At 35.9% G+C, this 19,664-nt stretch overlaps 1 protein-coding gene across 3 annotated transcripts in view; it reads left to right on the top strand.

Annotated features, from left to right (window-relative positions):
* Fgl1 (fibrinogen like 1) overlaps positions 1 to 19,460 on the top strand; it is a 33,780-nt gene extending 14,320 nt beyond the window's left edge. For all 3 annotated transcript variants that reach the window (XM_005334307.4, XM_078031076.1, XM_078031077.1), the window contains exons 3-8: positions 1,942 to 2,122; positions 11,009 to 11,168; positions 11,408 to 11,505; positions 14,970 to 15,058; positions 15,222 to 15,409; positions 19,197 to 19,460. In XM_005334307.4, the coding sequence (XP_005334364.1) occupies positions 1,942 to 2,122; positions 11,009 to 11,168; positions 11,408 to 11,505; positions 14,970 to 15,058; positions 15,222 to 15,409; positions 19,197 to 19,356 (876 nt within the window). In that variant the 3' untranslated portion in view covers positions 19,357 to 19,460. The remainder of the gene's footprint in view (positions 1 to 1,941; positions 2,123 to 11,008; positions 11,169 to 11,407; positions 11,506 to 14,969; positions 15,059 to 15,221; positions 15,410 to 19,196) is intronic.
* Positions 19,461 to 19,664: the final 204 nt, after the last annotated feature.

The raw sequence follows: 19,664 nt of genomic DNA on the forward strand, positions 1-19,664 counted from the left end.
TTTTAGGAAATTATCTGTGTAAAAGTAGCATAGGGCAATTACATATTAGAATTCACAATTTCTGCCAGGCGTGGTGGTGCATACCTATAATCCCAGCAGTTCTGGAGGCGGAGGCAGGAGGATTGTTCAAAGCAAGCCTCAGCAATTTAGGGAGGCCCTGAGCAACTTAATAAGACCCTGTCTCTTAACAAGATATAAAAAAAAGGGCTCAAGATGTGAAGATGTGGCTCAGTGGTTAAGCCCTACTGGGTTCAGTCTCGGGTACCAAAAAAAAAAAAAGAAAGAAAAGAAAAAAATTCACAGTTTTTGAGAAGTAAACATTCTTAAATTAATTAATTAATTTTAATTAGGTATGTATGATAGCAGGATGCATTTTGATTCTTTGTACACAATTGCAGCACAACTTCACATTTCTATGGTTGTACACGATGTAGAGTTGCACTATGGGTACCTAGGGCAACAATGTCCATCTCATTCCACCATCTTTCCTGCTCCCATGCACCCTCCCTAGAGAAGTAAACATTTTTAATTAGCAGAAGAGATCATGACATGAGCTACAAATAGAGAGAGGTGTTGAGGTGAAATGGGAAAATGGCAAAAAATTATCTCGAGTCTCTTTCCATTCTCCCAGAGGCTTTCCCAGAATTGAGTATTCAAGGGTCTTTATTGCAGGGTCTTGGCCTCAGTAGTTCTTCCTAGGAGACCCACCTCAGCAATTCTCTTTCCCAATTCACCTGCCACATTTGCTTTATCTTGAAAGAGCTCTGCTCAGTCTGCTGTCACAATAGAAGAAAGCTTAAAGGGAAGGGGCGGGGACGGGAAAGGAAAGACAATGGAATGACTCTTGACATAACTTTCCTATGTACATACGTGAATATGCCACAGTGAATCTCACCATTGTGTATATACACAACAAGTTAATTTTTTTTAAAAAAAACTATAGGTAAATGGCAGAAAGATTAATAATGGGAAGGGAGCAGGGGGTGGGAAAAGTGAAGGGGATGGAAAGGTACTGAGGTCTGAACTAGAATGTGATACATTGCATTCTTTTATTATTATGTCAAAACAGATTCTACTGTAATGTGTAGCTAACATGAACCAAAAAAAATAAATAAAAGTGAAAAAAGGAACGTAGCTTATAGACTTGTCCACTCTTACACATTTCTTGGGTTATTGGCCTTTCAAGAGAAGATAAATGACATAACTGAACCAATTCAGGCTCTTTCCATGCCATTTTGAAGCAGCAGAAAGAAAAATAAAGACTAAAACAAAAAGTTAAAGTGGTTCCAATAGAATTTCCAACAGTGGCAATGGGTGGGCTACTCTGCTATATGAGTCTAAATCAGCAACCCTTACAAAGGTAACCATATGTCATCAGATTATAAGCATGAAATTATATTTAAAAACCATTTATACCAAAAGGTCATTTGAAAACCTCATTTTTTATGGGGAATAACATACTACCGATAAAATTAACTTCCATAAGCACTTTACTGTTAGTTAAAAGATAGGAGTAACTGCTATAAAACACTTTACTGTTTAGGTGGTTTCCTGCAGAGATGGAGAAATGTTCCTTGAGCCGAGAAGTCCAGAGTTCTTTTACCTTCTGGGCTTTCATGAGGAAGTCTTCTGATAAGAATTGAGTCCATTCCTACCTCATGGAATTGTCAAGAGGACTGAATGAGACAACAACTATAAATCTCTTAGCATAGTCATTCTGGTTATATGATTTCACTCTTGAGTTCAGGAGTAGCATAAGCCACTTATTCTTCAAATAGCAAATTGTATTAGAAATTTTCACACCACTTTTCTGGTTCGAGTAACATTCTCAAATGGGAGTTGGAGACCAATTTGAATCATTGGTTTATCCAAATTGCTAACCACATCTATTTTCCATGAAAACTCATAATTCATAATTCATAGATGCATGTTGCTTTGCAGGCTCTCGAGGACTGTTTCCAGGAGCAGGAACGGCTCAGAGCCCAGGTGCGCCGGCTGGAGACCCGAGTCAAACAGCAACAGGTCAGGATTGCACAGCTTTTGCGTGACAAGGAAGTCCAGTTCCTCGATAGAGGAGAGGAGAATAGTATCATTGACCTTGGAGGCAAGAGACAGTATGCAGGTCAGAATTGAACTTTCTTAAGTCTTTCAGTAACTTTTATCATATACTCAGCTGCAATGCTAGTTATTTGTTCACTTCAGGTCTTGCAAAAGAGCTTTTTCTGTTGGAATAACAAGCAATATGAAACACATCTTAGAAGTCTTCTACCATATTTTACCCTTTTTTTCAATGTTATCTGGGAGTGTTTCAATATTATCTGGGAGTGTTTTCAATATTATCTGGGAGTGCAGGGAGTGTTTAATATGAATGCTAAGTACCTGAGAATTTCTATAGTTTTATAAGAAATTATGATGATAGATTTTTAAATATTATTGTACAAATGGCAGATTATAATTATGAATTTTTCTATTTGAGCTTTGTTTTGGTGACTCTTTCCATGTTTAATGCAGTTTTTCTTTCTGTTGTTGGTTTCTTTGTTTTTGCTTTTCTGACTGGGTCTCCCTGTGTCACTCATTCTGGTCTTGAACTCCTGGGCTCAAGTGATCTTCCTGTGTCAGCCTCCTGAGTAGCTGGGACTACAGGCACATGCCACTGTGCCCACTTTTCCCTTCTGAAACTCTGATGTGCCTTGGGGTTGGGAGCAAATAAATTAGTATAATAAAATAGCAGGAAAGGAAAAAGAATCACACTTATTAAGAAAAATAAGAGAAGTTTTTTGATATGTATATTTTATAGCTTATTAATTTTCCTCAATATTTCCCCCATGGAGGAAGTCAGATGAACAGTTCTCCATAGAGGGTAATGATACATGCATTGAAGTGTATAATGAGCTGATCATTTAAGAACCTTTTGTTTCTGTTATTTAAATCAACCATTCAGTGGTATTTTATTATGGAAGCCTTAGCAAATTAATACATTTTGCAGCACCACAGATATCACCTGTCCTACAAAGCAAGTACCTTTATAATGAAAAGTAGCTCAAGTGTCATTTAGACTGCTCAGGTGCAGGGTCAACTGGTGTACTTTGTCACTAATTCACTAGAAGGTATCATAGAAATTCTTCTGGGAGATCTGCAGTTTGTCCAGAACTTGACTGATCAGTGAAATAGTAATGAGGTAAGGGACAAACAGAAGCACTAAGACTGAGAGTCACAGTTGCTATAGAATGGAGGGTTTCAGTGGCAAGTTGGGGCAAATTCATAAGGGATATGATAAATACATCAGTTGGCAAGGGGTGTTGTGAGGTAGGTTCCTATGCAGTTCATTTGCAGTCATTTGGAAATCAGAGAGTGGACAGATGAATTTTGCTTTGAACCCTACTTCCTAAATCCAGGAGACACACAGATTGTGTCAGTCAACATCCTGTGGCTTTAAATGCATGATAGAGGAAAATCTTGTTGATGCAAAATAGTCAATGGGTAGTACAGATGGGGAAAACCTTTTAGGGAAATAGTGTATCATTTTCAGAAGAGTGTCTATCATCATTAGAATAATGTATGTTACAGATCATGTTGGTCAACCCAAAATGTAATCCTGCACGATCCTTCTTTGAGAGCATTTGAGGATCAACAGAGGATACTGGAAAAATGCCTACCTAAATACACTTGGACTGTGATATGGTTTGGGCTTCTGCTATCTGCCACCAAGTAGCAAATCAGATCATCTACCAAGAGGTTCTCATCCTCTTTTATCAAGCAGGGTGTTTTAGTCTGTTTGGATTGCTATAACAAAATAACTTATCATTAATAGAGATTTATTTCTCATAGTTCTGGAATGTTGAGATCAAGGTGCCAGTAGATTCTGGGTCTGATAAAGGCTCTCACTGCTTCTCAGATGGTATCCCTTGCAGGGATCTTTTGTGGTGGAAGGGCTACGAAAGAAACTAGGGCACTCCCTCCAACCTCTTTTATAAGAGCTCCAATCCTGTTTACAAGGGTGAAGTGCTCATGACCTAACCACTTCCCAGAAGGCATTGGGTGTCAGCTTCCATCATATGCATTTTGGAGGGACACACATTCAAATAATAGCACAGAGATGGGGGGAAATGAGGGAGTAGCTCTGAGACATGCTTATAGATTTAAAAAGATGTTTTATTTATTAGTTTCAGACATTTAAAGACCTAGGTGCTCAACCTACATTCAGATTTACTGCAATAACTCCTTCTGAGAGCCACCTGACCCTACTACTACCTAAGTCTATGGTTAGCTGGTGGTCATATATTGACAGACAGGGCACCAAACATTAATCTTATTCTAGAAGAGTCAGTTACATTTGGAGCCATACATTCCCTAGCCAGAGGAGAAATAGCAATAATATTTCTGGTTTCTCTGCTAGGTTTGAAACCAGCAAGGCATCCATGAAATTGCTATGTTCTGATGTAACTGATTTGCAATAAGAAAGTCAAAAGAGATTTCCTTTCCTGGTGAATTTTTCTAGACACACAGCAGAGGCTGTCACAGTGACAGTGAGGACAATGGCATACACTGACTCTGGGCTCCATCACAGTGGCCCAGATCAGATCTTTCTGGATTTCCCTGCCTACTGTCCCAAACACTTAGCCAAGGTTAAGTCTTGCCTATTGCTCAAAGAATTAATTACAGCATTAGTAGCAATATTTCCTTGAAAAAACGATTCAACTTCTCTGTGCCTCCATTTTCTCAGTTATAACATGGTTCTGATAATGGCATCTAGTTTACAGAAGTTCTGTGAGGATTACATAAATGATCGCATATAAAGCACTTAGGACTATCCAGCACACAGGGAGTGCTTAATAAATATGATTTTCTTTTCTATGTTCTAAAGATAAATTGTTACAGTTGTCTTAGTCCATTTGTATTTGTCCAAAATACCTGAGTCTGGGTAATTTATAGACAACAAGAATTTATTTCTTATAGTTCTAGAGGCTGTAGTCTGAACTGAAGATGAGACATGCCAGCAGGTTTGGTGCCTTGGTGTCTGGTCAGGGCTGGGTCTTTGGTTCCAAGATGGTGCTTGGCTGCTGTGGACTCTGTAGAAGGCAAACATTGTCCTCATAGGGCAGGAGTCCTTTATAAGAGCTCTAATCCCATCCATGAGGGTCTATTCTCATGACTTAATTACCTTATAGAGGTCTCACTACTTAATACTATCAGAGTGGTGATTTTTTTAAGTTTCAACATATAAGTTTGGGAAACACAATCAGACCATAGCAACAAAATCATATACACAACTAGGCAGGATCCTGATTATAAAAACAAGCATTTTACGTATCATATCTATTCCCCTTATACCATCTTCCTTGGGGAAGATGCATATAAATCTTTGACAGTTACATTTGACACATCCTCCCACGAGCTTGAATTTGCTGCTCAGCCCCTGTTAGCACCCCACTTCAAAAAAGGGATCAGTGTGATCAGAGAAGCAGAAACCAACAACCCCAAGTCCATTATCAAAGCTAGAGAAAAGAGGAAAGTGGGAGTGGTGAAAGGGAGAGGGAACAGAATGTAAGAAAAGCATAAAGGAGGAGGTCTTCGATTCTAGGGATGATAACCTCCTCCAGGTCAGAGGAGCTCAAAATGGAGCACTAAAGTATGTTTGGCAATGGAAGGGATCACTTTGGCAAAGGAAGCCCCAGTATTATGCTTTGTGGAAGCAGCATATGTAGTCAGAAGTAGGTGGCACAACTACCATATGATCCAGCAATCCCACTCCTGGGAATTTATCCAAAGACGATGAAATCAGTATGTGGAAGAGACATCTGCACTCCCATGTTCATTTCAGCACCATTCACAGTAGCCAAGATATGGAATCAACGGAGGGTGTTGATGCATAAGATGAGAAAATGTGGTAAATATACACAACGAAACATTACTTAGCTTTAAAAAAAAACAAAGGAAATCCCGCCATTTTGACAACATGGGTGAATCTGGAGGACGTTAGGTTGAGTGAAATGAGTCAGATTTTAGAATACAAATAACTTTTGGGGGAACCTAGAAAATTTGAACTCACAGAGTAGAATGTTGGTTACCAGAGTCTACGGGGGCGAGGGGAGATGAAGAGTTGGGAGATACTGGTCAAAAGATATGAAATTTCTGTTTGACAGGAGGAATAAATAAATAATTTTCAAAGGTATTTTAAAAAGTGTACAGAGAACCAGAATGTGAACATTTGGGTTACTGTGCTTTTCCTTTTGCATGTTATATGGCAGGTACACTAAATTTATATTGATTTCTCAGTAGTACCTTCTCTTTGCAGTTTTGGGACTTTTCATTAACCCTTTCCTCTCTGTGGAACATCTTCTGTATTTTCCTTCTTCCCCTCACTTCTCTCAGGAAACTTTTCCTGCCTCAGCAGCCTGGATGAGGTAGCACTTCTGTGCACACCAGAAGGAGCTTTTCCTTTTGTATCATTGTACTTACCTCAGAGTATTGTAACTGTGTGCTTAATTGTCTATCTCCCCTGCCAAACTGTCTAGTTAGTAGTATCTTCAGCACCTCTCATAGTGACTGGCCTATAAAAATATTCAATATTTTAAAAATTTAGTTGGTGGGCAGAACAGGTGAAAGAAAGTGTAGGCAAGTACTTCAAAGAGACCCCTGGAGTTAGACAAGACAGTTATTTGAATAACAGCCTGAGAGGAGAGAAACACGTTGATCATATACGATATGAGCAAAAACATATGTAATTCAAAAGACAAGTACAGAAATGATCTCAAGGGTAAGAACTGATAGAAGCAAATAAAGAATAATTATCCCCAATTCCAAACCAAGCTCAGGGTTCAGAGTAGCTGATCAAATTCCATGTGAACAAGTCACCAACAAGGGTCACATAATGGCAGTAGGTAGGCAATTGTTTGTTATTGTGCAACTCATTATGGGAAGAAGTCTGTGGTGTTGAGAGTGATGGGGCACTAATCCTGGGAAACAAGAGGTGACTGAGGAAAAAAATCAAGGTATTAGTGGACATTTAAAATGCCAAGGTCAGAGAAGGGCTGATTGTGCAAAAAGGAATTAGGTAGAAGAGTCATAAGAAACGGATCATTACAAACCATTATATTGGGTGTGGTGGTGGTGGTGGTGGTGGTGATGGTGGTGATGGTGGTGATGGTGGTGTGTATGTGTGTATGTGTATGTATGTATGTGTTATGATGATAAGGTAGATGATAGACATTCTAGATTACTTTTTCTGGATACACAACTAAAACAAAACCCTAAAGTCAGTAGGTTTGCACTTAATATTCTTCACATATGGTACAAACATGAAAGGAGATGAGGGAATAAAATCTGAAATATACAGTTCAATTGCACTTCATTTTTTAGTGTAGAGACCAATAGTGCTAGAGAGGCTACCAAGGTCAGACACTCAATAAATAAATATATAACACATAAATTTCAATAAAATGTAATATACTGTGTGTATCATAGACATTATAGAGCATTATATTTATACATAGTGCCTGGGTTCCTTTTGACATAATTGTACATACAAGGAATTTGACTTCAATCCCAATACCATATATTATACAAAATATATAAGAGACTGCTCACATCCAAGTATGTTTCTGGTATCCTTAAATTTACAAAACAAAACAAAACACTGCTCACATATATGATCTGTAGAAATATAAATATCTTTGTTCTTATTTACAAGTTACTATATTATTACTAAATTAGTTATTTTCTGAATTCTAATTCATTTCATGGTAGCAATTTGTGCAAACAATGCATAAACAACCTAGCAATTTGTGCAAACAATGCATAAATCACATGATTTTTATACAGTGTATAATTAAACTGAATCTATTTTCAAGCATTTGGGTGCATTGTATTATGAGTTAAAATATTACTGCAACAAATTCACATTCATTGGTGATAATTACAGTAATTTGGCATCTTGTCTATTTGACCAGCAAGACCACTGGCTCCCCCATGTCCCCTTCTGCCTGACATAAAGCCCCTCGTCTTTATGTCAGTTCTTGAGGTGGCATGTGTAATGGCTACAGTGCAGACTTTGGAAGTCTGGTTTCCAAGTCCAGCTGCCCATCTTGTTAGCTCTGACCTTTGGGAAAATTATATAACATCTTTGTGTCTCATGTTCCTCACCCATAAAATGGGAATGATAAGAATATCTATTTGTCATGAGGATTAAATGAGCCAATATTTTTAATATAGTATTTAGCTCAAAAGAAGTACTCAATGCATGTGCATAATCTATGAACATTATCATATATTATTTCCCTTGTGTTTAGAACAGACCACCCATCTCACCCTACAAGTATACTGCATACTCCAAAGAGCCAACAACACTTCTCCTCTTAAGTTTTTCTTGTGTTGCGTCAGTATGAGAGTGTCTGGGACAGGTCTAGTTTGGGCATGTCCCAACATGGAACTGAGGCTTATCTCTGTTGCTGGACTATTTCAGTGGAGAATGTGGAGTACTTAGTGTCTGTTTTGGTTCTCAGCTTTGAACCTAAGTCATCATTCTGGGACAAGGGGGAAAAGCTCTTTTGGCAAGCTGGCTTGTCACTTGATGAAGCTTAAACATTCAGTTCTATCATGGGTTGCTTTCTGCATGATCAGAGACAGTGTTTACCTCACCCAGTTTAAGGCAATGTTTGTCAAAACAAAGGGCAGGAAGCTCTGGCTTGGTTCTGGTACTAGGTAAGTATCCAAGAATCCTTACTTAGGTAAACCTTCTGTAAACACACAGTTCCCTAAATTTGCCCTTGTCCTACCTATTCTCCAGGGAATACCGTGGGTTAAAACATTGTAAAAATCAGTTTTAAATATCTAGTTAACATTTTAAACGCTATATTGATCAAACTTTCTGCTGTCACCTTTCTCTTAATTCCCCACTTTGACTTCTTAACTTGTTTTTTTTTACTATAAGCAGTTGAACTACTGGTGCTTTTTCGATTTTTTGTTTTGATTTTTATTTATTTATTTATTTATTTGTAGTTGTAGATGGACATCGTACCTTTATTTTATTCGTTAACTTTTATGTGGTGCTAAGGATCGGACCCAGTGTCTCATGCATGCTAGGCAAGCGCTCTGCCACTGAGTTACAGCCCCAGTCCCTTGATTTTTTTGATGTGTATTTATTTGTTGGTTTTTGTTTTTGTTTTTCAGTTTTGCTTCCCCGCCCTACATCTTAAGTTGTGTTTGATATTTTCTCCTGGGGAGAAGAAACACAAATAAGCAAATTCATAGTTGGCAAAAAATAAAAACAAACTGAAAATGTTGGCAGTAAACTCTATATTAATAAAATTTTCCAAAGGCAACTATTATAGCTAATTATTTCCACATTTGCCTGGAAAATAGCTTGAACCTTATGAGTCTTTGCTATTCAGTTCTTTGGGAGGAGATGAAATGTAAACAAAAAGCTCCTTTCCAAACTTGGTTAAAATGTGCTTACTCTGATGAAATTGTCATACAATAGACTTGACCAGAAGACTTAAGCTTTTTGACAATATTGGGCTAACTTGATGTAATCATTTCTGCATTGTTTTTCTTCTTGTTAAATTGCTGAAACAGGGTCATCTTTATAATTGAGGTTGTTTAAGGAACATTTGTGCTTTGACTCTTGCAAATAAATGTACAAACAAAGCCTAGATCATCACAAAGGTGAACATCTCAACAAAGCAGTAGTGTATGATTGGTCTCAGCCTTGTGGGGGACTTTATCACATGACTAAGATTATTTTTTTTCCTTCTGATTCCTATTTCCCATTCAACTTATTTAATATGAGTCCTATTTTATCTGTAGCAAAACAAAAGAGTGTAGACAATTTGGCATCAAAACAATGAACATAAAGAAAGAACTTAAAAGTATGTTTAAAGATTGGAATGATCCAGGGCTGAGGCTCAGGCTCAGTGGTAGAGTGCTTGCTTCCCATTGGGTGGGGTCCTGGGTTCCATCCTCAGCTTCACAAAAATAAATAGAATAAAGGTATTGTGTCCATCTACAGCTAAAAATTTTTTAAAAAAGAAAGAAAGAAAGATAGATTGAAATGGTCCAATCAGGAAGATAATTTTTTTTCTTAAAGAAAATGATAAGGACAAGATGTGAAAGTTAGAGAAGATAAAGCATTTTTATTCAAAAGTCTGAGATGATCTTTGTAGTGGACACTACTTTAGTCACCCTACAAAACAGCTTCCTGAGTATCTAAACAATGCTTAACCATATTCTCAAGTTTGCACTGATCAGCCTAGAGGAGATCCAATGCTTATTAACTTGTCCTACCCTCAAATCACTTGAGAAACAAATATAACCTTTCAGTGACAGGTTGGTGGCAATTTTATTTCAATAGCAAAAGAAACACCATGTAAAGAAAAATGAAAGGAATTATAGAAACTGGTAGTCTTTGGCAAAAACATTTAAGAGTGTGTAACTGTTAGAAATTTCAGTAGGTTAATAAAAAATCTGATAAGACTGAGAAGTTTTAAGAACCTAACAAGATTACTATTTAGGATGTTTCCAATGTTCAGATTACTTATAAGGCTCTAAGTTAAGATAATCAATATTAAATTATTGTTTGAATGTTATATTTCTACCTTTATTTTTAGCTTAATAGAAGAGATAGATTCTACTATGCTGTCTAATAAAGCTATAAGTTTCATATAGATATTTTATAATTAACTGAATACAAATAATTTGTATTTTATATTGTTCTCTGCAAAAATCATAAATCAGAAAACAATTCCTATTTCACTCTTTTCCCTCCATGGTCATATCAAGGAGTTAGATAATAATTAAATCCTTGGAAAGGAAATAAGACTTTTCTCATATCTACTGGGAGATGTACAAAATGTAATTATAAAAAGTTGATTATGTCATGTTTCTCCAATGTATTATGTATTATGATTATGATTATGTATGTTTCTCCAATGGTATTAAGTAATGTTATTCAGAGGCTCCCTTAAAAAAAAAAGACAAATGACAACTGTTAATTACCTTGTTTTACAAACAGATTGTTCAGAGATTTTTAATGATGGCTATAAGCGCAATGGATTTTACAAAATCAAACCTCTCCAGAGCCTAGCAGAATTCTCTGTTTATTGTGACATGTCTGATGGAGGAGGATGGACTGTAATTCAGAGGAGGTCTGATGGCAGTGAGGACTTCAACAGGTGTGCTAATTACAACAAAAATTTATTTGCAGTAATAAATGTGAGATTTAAGTTAAAACTTTTAAATCATAACTGAAGTTTATTAATTAAACAAAATTTCACTTACTAAGTAAGAATTACAGAGGGTGATTCAACTCAACAAGAATATATTAGAGGTGGATGTTGGAGAGGGATACCTTGGATATTTCAGATGTCTATTTGGATTTTGCTAAAATTAAACTTCATTTTAAAAATTTTAGAGGATGGAATGACTATGAAAATGGCTTTGGAAATTTTGTCCAAAAAAATGGTGAATATTGGCTGGGCAATAAAAATCTTCACCTATTGACTACACAAGGTAAGTTTTGCCTGATAGCAAATTCACTTGAAATACAACAGAAAACAACACTAAAGTGTTTTCCACTTTAAGTCATAGGCAATTGAACAAATTCAGTAACTACTATAATTTGCAGATGGTAATGATATCTATTGAGCAGTAATCCCTTTTGCAAATTGTGGCTGCTTAAAACTAGGAAGAAAAGAAAAGAAACTAGAACAAGGTTGGGAAGGAATTATTTTCTCATATATATATTCTATTTCTTGAAAGGAAATGTAATGTCATAATCAATACAAAATTATGTGTACTGTATCAGTTATCTATTGCCACAATAATATTGTGGAACAAACGATTTCAATACAATAACCATCTTTTAGTCCTCTTAATTCTATAAGTTAGTGGAGTAGCTTGCTGATAAGGGCTAGGTTCTACTGATCTTCACTAGACTTGCTCATGGGTCTGCAATCAACATCCTGGTCAGTGGGAGGCTGACTGCTCTAGGTTGACCTCATGGAAATATTCAGCTGTGCTCTAGATCTTCTCTCATCTTGCAGCTAAGTAGCCTGGACTTGTTCTTGTAGCAGAGTCAGGGTTTCAAGGAAGAAAACGGAAGCACATAATCTTTTGAGACCTCAGAACTGACACGCAGCCATTTTCCTTCTATTGGTGAAAAAAAGTCACAAGACCAGCTCAGATTAAGGGGAAAGGAAGTAATAGGGAGAGATATGAAGAGACATTACAAAAGGGAGGTGAAGAATTAGGGAATTGGGGCTGTTTTTGCAATTATATAATCATGATATAAGAAATGTCCTTGTTTCTGTGCCATTTCCCACTTTCTATTTTGAAAACTTCTTCAAAGATACAGCAAAGTTATGCAACTGGAGCTGTGGAAGTGCGATCCTCAGCACCATAAATAAATATTTATTTATTTAAAAAGTAAATAAATAAGTAATATAAAGACATTGTGTCCATGTTCAACTAAAAAATTAAAAAAGAAAAGATATAGCGAAGTTGAAAGAAGTTTCAACCTACCACCCAGATTCTATATTGACATTTTTTTATGTTTATCACATATCTATGCAACTACCCATCATTCTATCCATCAATCAATTTTTGAAAAAGATACATATTTCAAAGTAAATTGCAGATATCTGTACAATCCTCCCCACCAACATTCATGTGCAGGTCTTTACCTAGAGATTGACATTTGTCTAACATGTTATAATTTGACAACACATTTTCTAAGCTTCTATTTCCCATGTTCTTTTGCTCTTGTCTGTTTCCTTGCTTAACTCTGAGACTATAGTCAACCCCACTCAGTCTGATCCTGAATATTTCATAAAAGGAAGTTGTATTGTCCAAGAAAACATGCTCAATCACAATGTATTAATATTAGAGCAAGGATTTACTTGTTTCATTCAAGTTCAGCAAAGCTAAAGGTGTTTCTATATTCATACTAATCAGTAGGATTATAGTTATAAATATCTTTGAGATATAAGAATAATAGAGTGTATGGATAGGAAGTCTAATACTTTCTCCTTTTTCTTTAGATCAGTGCTTTTTAAATTTATATAAGATTGCCTTTCTTTTGCATATTTATTATCATAATTTTAAATAGTTTTTGCCAGATATATAACTCCTTTCATATCACTTCCATTTCTTTTTCACTTTAATATGTATCAAGTTCATCATTTAAACTATGAAAACCCCAAGCAGTAACCCTCGGAACTTTTAAAATTCGTAATTATTATTATTATTATTATTATTATTATTATTATTATTATTATTACTGGGGATTGAACCTAGGGAGAACTTTACTACTGAGTCACATCCCCAGTGCTTTATTTTGAGACAAGCTCTTGGTAAGTTGTTTAGGGCCTCACTAAGTTGCTGAGGCTGGCCTTGAACTTGCAATTCTCCTGCCTCAGCCTCCTGAGTTGCTAGGATTACAGATATGTGCCACCATGCCTGCCACCCTTGGATCCTTCTAAATATATGACATTCAAGCCTCTTATTTTTCAAAACTTTTATTGTGTACATTTTTGCCCAGATGACTTTGCCAACAAATCTGCTTCACCTTCATATTTGTTTATTTGGTGCTAGGGATTAAATCCAGGGCTTTGCACCTACTAAGCACATGCTCTATCACTGAGCTACATCCGCAAGTCTCCCTTTCATGTTTTGATTAAGTGTTCGGGCTGCTTGTTCTTACTATAAATGCATTATCAGTTCCAGGCTTTACAACAATATATCACATCATCCCAAACAAAAGACAGAGTCCTGGTGCCTGCATTCTTTAATTATGAGAGCACTTAAGGTAGTGAAATTGCCTCTGAAAATAGCTTTATCCCTGTTATACAAAGTGTGACTGGAAGTGTTTGCAACAAAATCCACTCCATGGATTTTGAGATTAATGTTCACTTGTTCTTGAGCTAATATCAAAGGAAGGTTTTTCATATAACTCCCAGGATTCCTCTCTCTTCTTCTAGTAGTTCTTGAAGGGTTTACTGGCTGATCTTTTCTACTACCAGGAAAAATAACTAAGTTCACTTACAGGCAGGCAAGAGAGAGTATCTTGTGAAATGTTGTGGTCTGATACTCAAAATACAAGATATCATTAATAGTACTTCTTTATTTTTTACTTTTTAAAATATTTTGCTTTAGTTGCAATTGGACAATACCTCTATTTTATTTTTATGTGGTGCTGAGGACCGAACCCAACGCCCCACACGTGCTAGGTGATCGATCGCTCTATCACTGAGCCACAACCTTAGCCCAGTAATTCTTTATTTTTAAGATTAAGATTCTTATTTGGAAAAAGGGATATACTATTAAAATTCTTACAACGTCTCTCCTTTCATTATTAGATTTATTATTCTACTAACTAAATAATGATTTTTCTGTTTTTTTTTTTTTACCAAGTGAATTGTACTAGTTGTTATGTATAATTTTTAGTAGAACCTTTCTACCTCTACTATTGTGTCCTTTTTTTTTCCCCAGTAAAATAAGCAATAAAATATTCTTGTTGTAAATACAAGGGGGTCACTGCTTATTCTTTGAAAACTGATTCTTGGTAGAAGGAAATTTAAAAAGAGCTATAAATTATTTTTTAACTTCCCCAGTCAATGTCACGTCACACATTCTTTTTAATTTGTTCTAATTAGTTACACATGACAGTACAGTGATCTTGACATATCATACATTTGAATCAGATGGGATATAATTTCTCATTTTTCTGAGTATACAGGTTGCAGAATCACATTGGTCATGCAGTCACATATATACACACAGTAATAATAATGTCTGTTTCATTCTACTATCCTTCTTATCTCCCCATCCCCTCCCCTCCCCTCCTAACACTTCTCTCTACCTAATCTAGGGTAACACTATTCTTTTTTTTTTTCCTCACATCTTCATACATATATTTTGTATAACAATGAGGGTCTCCTTCATTTTAAAAATACAATTTCTTGTTTCTTTTCCAGGAGACTACACTTTAAAAATTGATCTCACAGATTTCGAAAAAAATAGCAGTTATGCACAATATAAAAATTTCAAAGTCGGGAATGAAAAGGTACCACAATTTCCCAATTATTATCAACATGGATTAGTAATGAGAACCTACAATGTAACTCTAAGTCAGTAGAAATAAAAACATACCATAGAGTCTCTTCTTTATTAAATAAACATGTTTAAATGATGATAACTGGTAGGAAAACTTTCCTCTTTTTCTTTAGAATTCCTATGACTTGCATATCGGGGAATATTCTGGAACAGCTGGAGACTCCCTTGCAGGGAACTTCCATCCCGAGGTGCAGTGGTGGGCTAGTCACCAAAGCATGAAGTTCAGCACGTGGGACAGAGATAATGACAACTACGAAGGGAACTGTGCCAAGGAGGAACAGTCTGGCTGGTGGTTTAACAGGTTGGATGCTTTATGAACATGGTTGCTATGGTGTTGCTGATTGCTCAGTGGTGGGCATTAATTATAATACATGAGGTCATGTTGGTCTTATTTGTAATATGAATATTATTAAGTAAGCCCTAATAGGATTCTTCTGCCATGAAGTATTTTTGAAGATTTGTTCATTGTGTACATGAGCGAAGTTTGAAAGATTTGTTTTGGGAATATACAGAATTACTACTTTTACAAAGATTGTTTACAAACTGTATAATGGATAAATAATAAATAGAAGGCCACAAATAGACACAAAGAAAACATATATTCATGGGAGAAGTATTTTTGGCATCCTAATAATCAACTAATGCTTCACTTTTTCATATTATACAAAATAGACATTGCTATTGCTGTACTTTTTTTACATAGTGCTTGCTACTTTTCAAGCACAGTGATTTTCATTATTTCACTGAATTCAAATTCTCCCAGTGCATAAATGTTTTCTACAGTAGTCCTCAAACCTAATCCTACTCTCTGATTAATACTTAAATGTTATTTTATCAGTAAGATCATTCAAAATTTTTTTTTGATACTGGGGATTGATAGGGGTGCTACCTACCTCGGAGTTATATCCTTAGTGCTTTTTATTTTTTTATTTTGAGATAGTCTCACTAAATTGCTGAGACTGGCCTCAAACTTGCAAACTTCCTGTCTCTGCCTCCTTAGTTGCTGGGATTACAGGTTGTGCACCACTGCACCCAACTTCCATTTTTGATTGTACAAACATCTTCCTTTTATGGATCTAAAATTTGTCTTCTACCTTACCAGGTTTGTCCTCAGTAGCTATGGAGTAATTGTAATTCCTTTTCTATGTAACTAACTCTCTGGCATCAAGTGAGAAGCTATGAATTGCATTCCTAAGGTCTTCTCTCTGAGCCAAATATCCCTCATTCCTTTAACCATTGTCCACTGGAGATGCTGGACTACTAATTTCCATTTGTTGTATTCACAAATTTAAGACAGAAATGGAAACCTCATGCAGAGAGTCTTCCTTAAAAAATGACCCAGTGGGGGCTGGTGATACAGCTCAGTTGGTAGAGTGCTTGCCTCACATGCACAGAGCCCTAGGTTCAATCCCCAGCACAACAACAACAACAACAAAAAGACCCAATGGGCCTGCTATATCTACAGAACACATGTGCTCCAAGATTTGAAAGTTCTTTTCTTGTTAGAAGAAGAGTACCACTTCAAATATCTGGACATTTAAACCTTTAATTTTTCAATCTTTGATATTTCTGGAATGTCTGGTTTTCCTAGTAATGAGGACTATCCATTTAATTTTTTAACAAGTATTTTGGAATCCTCTATTCTATTGAACAGAGGCATGCCAGACATGTGTTAATTTTACTTACAATTATGAAAGTCCTCATTATAACATCAGGTATTATCGCAGTTATTTTAGAGTGGTAGATTCAATTCAGATACAAGGAGCTAAACATAGTGGAGCATGTCAAGCAGATCTAAGGAGTTGGAAAAAGAGTTTTTTTTTTTTAATGGATTTTGCTTTTTTAAATTTTTTTAAGTTTTAGTCCAATTACTATCTGGCCATTTATAGGAGAACTGGAGTACATGCAGTAATGTGAAGGAACAAAGAAACAAAATAATTTCCCCTACTTTGCAATTGACCAGTGATGATCATCTTTTCCTCTGTGGCTTTCCTGTTCTTCAAAAAAACCATCTGCAACTTCCCCTCCTCCTCTTCGTTTTCCTCCCACTTTACTTCTAAGTTAGCATTATTTAACATTTACCCATAATTCACAAAGGCATTGAAAGCATCAATAATGTTTGATTTTGGCAGGGCATGGTGGCACATATCTGTAATCCCAGGGACTCAAGAAATACAGGTCAACCTGGGAAGCGTGGCAAGGCCCTATCTCAAAATAAAAAGGGCTGGGGATGTAACTCAGTGGAAGAGCACTCCTGAGCTCAATCTGTGGTATTGCAAAATAAATAAATAAATACATACATAAATATGTAAATAAATAAATTAAATGTTGGATTTTGAACAGAATTCCATGTGCAGAAAAAATCACTAGTATTACCAGGAGATGTAAAGTATGTTCTTTATCCAATTAGTTGACTAGTTTGCACCCAAATGACAACTGGCACACATACTAATTGGGCAAATAAATGACTGACCTGCTTTAGAGCGAACAAAGAAAGACAATTCAGTAGCTGGAGCCACCAAAGAAAACTCAGAAAAGCTAGAGATAAAGTAAATAGTTCTAGAAATTTGTTCTACTTCTACTATTATGTTTTAACTCTATTGTTCTCTTTTTCTTCTTTCCGTTTTATTTTCCCTGTCCTGTCGAACTTCTAATTTACACAGAATATTAGCACTTGATAATTATTCCTCATATGGCAAACCAATCACGGAGCATTGCTGCCCTCTCTGTGCTGCTGGTACAGAGTCTAAACAGCACCACAACCGCTTCTTCACAAGCATGCACCTACCTACCATCATCCAACTTGGTGTCAAGTCCAGGCTGTTCTCAGAACTGGATGCTGGAAAATTATTCTTAGAGTACTAAATGGCTGACCATAAAGTCAGTTTCCAAATAAGTTTCAAATCACAGACTAAATATCAAAGTAAATCAAAGTATGTGTAGAAGATGTCAATATAAAGAGATGCCAAAATATTTATCCTGGAGACTCAATTTACAAGTGTTCTTTTTTCTAACATTACTTTTCATGGTGTTTCAAAAATACAGTAGAATATAGACACTCGCAGATTTAGCCTACATGGTGTCAATTAGTGACATCCATTTAAATTAGGAGAATGGCCAGGGGGTCACTAAAAGCAAATTACTAAGCTCAGTGATCCAACGCAGCCACTTGGCATTTATGGATGTATTATGTAATTTTTGATTTCACAATTTGAGTTCTTGTCATAGATTTTCAAAACTACCCCTTGTGAATGTTCTTCTTATACTCTAACATTTGATATCTTTTCATTGGTTATATCAATAAAGAAACATAGTAATTAATATCATAGTAACAACACAGAAAATTATCTCGTACTCTTACCTGCAATTTATACAAATGTACAGGCTCTAAAGGAGGAAGAAGGACATTTAAAGTTTTTATGATAACCTAGTGAACTTTTCTAGATTGGTGCAATATATATTAAAAATTAACTTAGCAATTCAGACAAATGATTACTGGTCGATGGCTGGGAAAATTGTAAATGGTAGTTTAGGTTTTGTTTGCCTATCCTTGAGATTAAAAAAAAAAAAATTGATAGGTTAGTGATTTAAAGAAGAGGAAGAAGGTGCTTGAATTACAAAGCCACATCTTGGTGGCAGACTGCTGAACCCAGACACGCAGATCAACCAGGGAAGCCTCAACAGGGCACCTTTCCCCCACCTTGATTTGCTTATTCATGCCCCTCTTGCCAAGCAGGATATTAGCTCCCTTGATCTGGAGGATATAAGGCTGGAGGTTACAAAGTCGTTCTTTGCTTTGTTGTTGTTGTTGTTGTTTAAAGATTACTAAGAACTGAAATGTTTACTTTTCAATACTTTACAAATGGCCTGTGTTGGAGCCTCAGATTTGCTGTGGCCCTAAAACTCACCATTTTAAAATAATTGTCTTTTGTAGGAATGTTTCAGCTCTTGGAAACCAATAAATATTCATGTGTCAAAGAAATGGCAGAATCCATAGTTGAAAAGTTTTGATCATTCGCTAGCAAAATATAGTTTCTGAAGTGTGTTTTTCTAGTCTCATAAGTCTGTTTTCTTTTTTCTCCCACTAGGTGTCACTCAGCAAACCTGAATGGTGTATACTACAAGGGCCCCTACACAGCTGAAACCGACAATGGGGTGGTCTGGTACACCTGGCATGGGTGGTGGTATTCTTTGAAATCTGTGGTTATGAAAATTCGGCCAAATGATTTTATTCCAAATATTGTTTAATTGTCCTTGTTGGGCTCTCATTTCTGTAATTCATCTTGGTTTAAAATAATTTGAAAAATAGCAATTCTAGATGTCTAAATATATGATGATAGCAATTGTGTGTACTTCTTTTCGTTTTTCTTACTTGTCTTTATTGCTTAATGTATTTTCAGTGCAGTAAATATGCAATATTCACCAAAAAATGCAGATTTTGTTAATATTTATTTAATTTTTATGTGTAAAAACTATGATAAGAACTTGTACCAGAAAAAAAAAGCACAGAATATACACCATAATTTAGGAGATAACTCCAGCATTGTAATAAATTA

The sequence above is a fragment of the Ictidomys tridecemlineatus genome, chromosome 14 (assembly GCF_052094955.1).
Source record: "Ictidomys tridecemlineatus isolate mIctTri1 chromosome 14, mIctTri1.hap1, whole genome shotgun sequence".
Lineage (NCBI taxonomy): Eukaryota > Metazoa > Chordata > Mammalia > Rodentia > Sciuridae > Ictidomys > Ictidomys tridecemlineatus.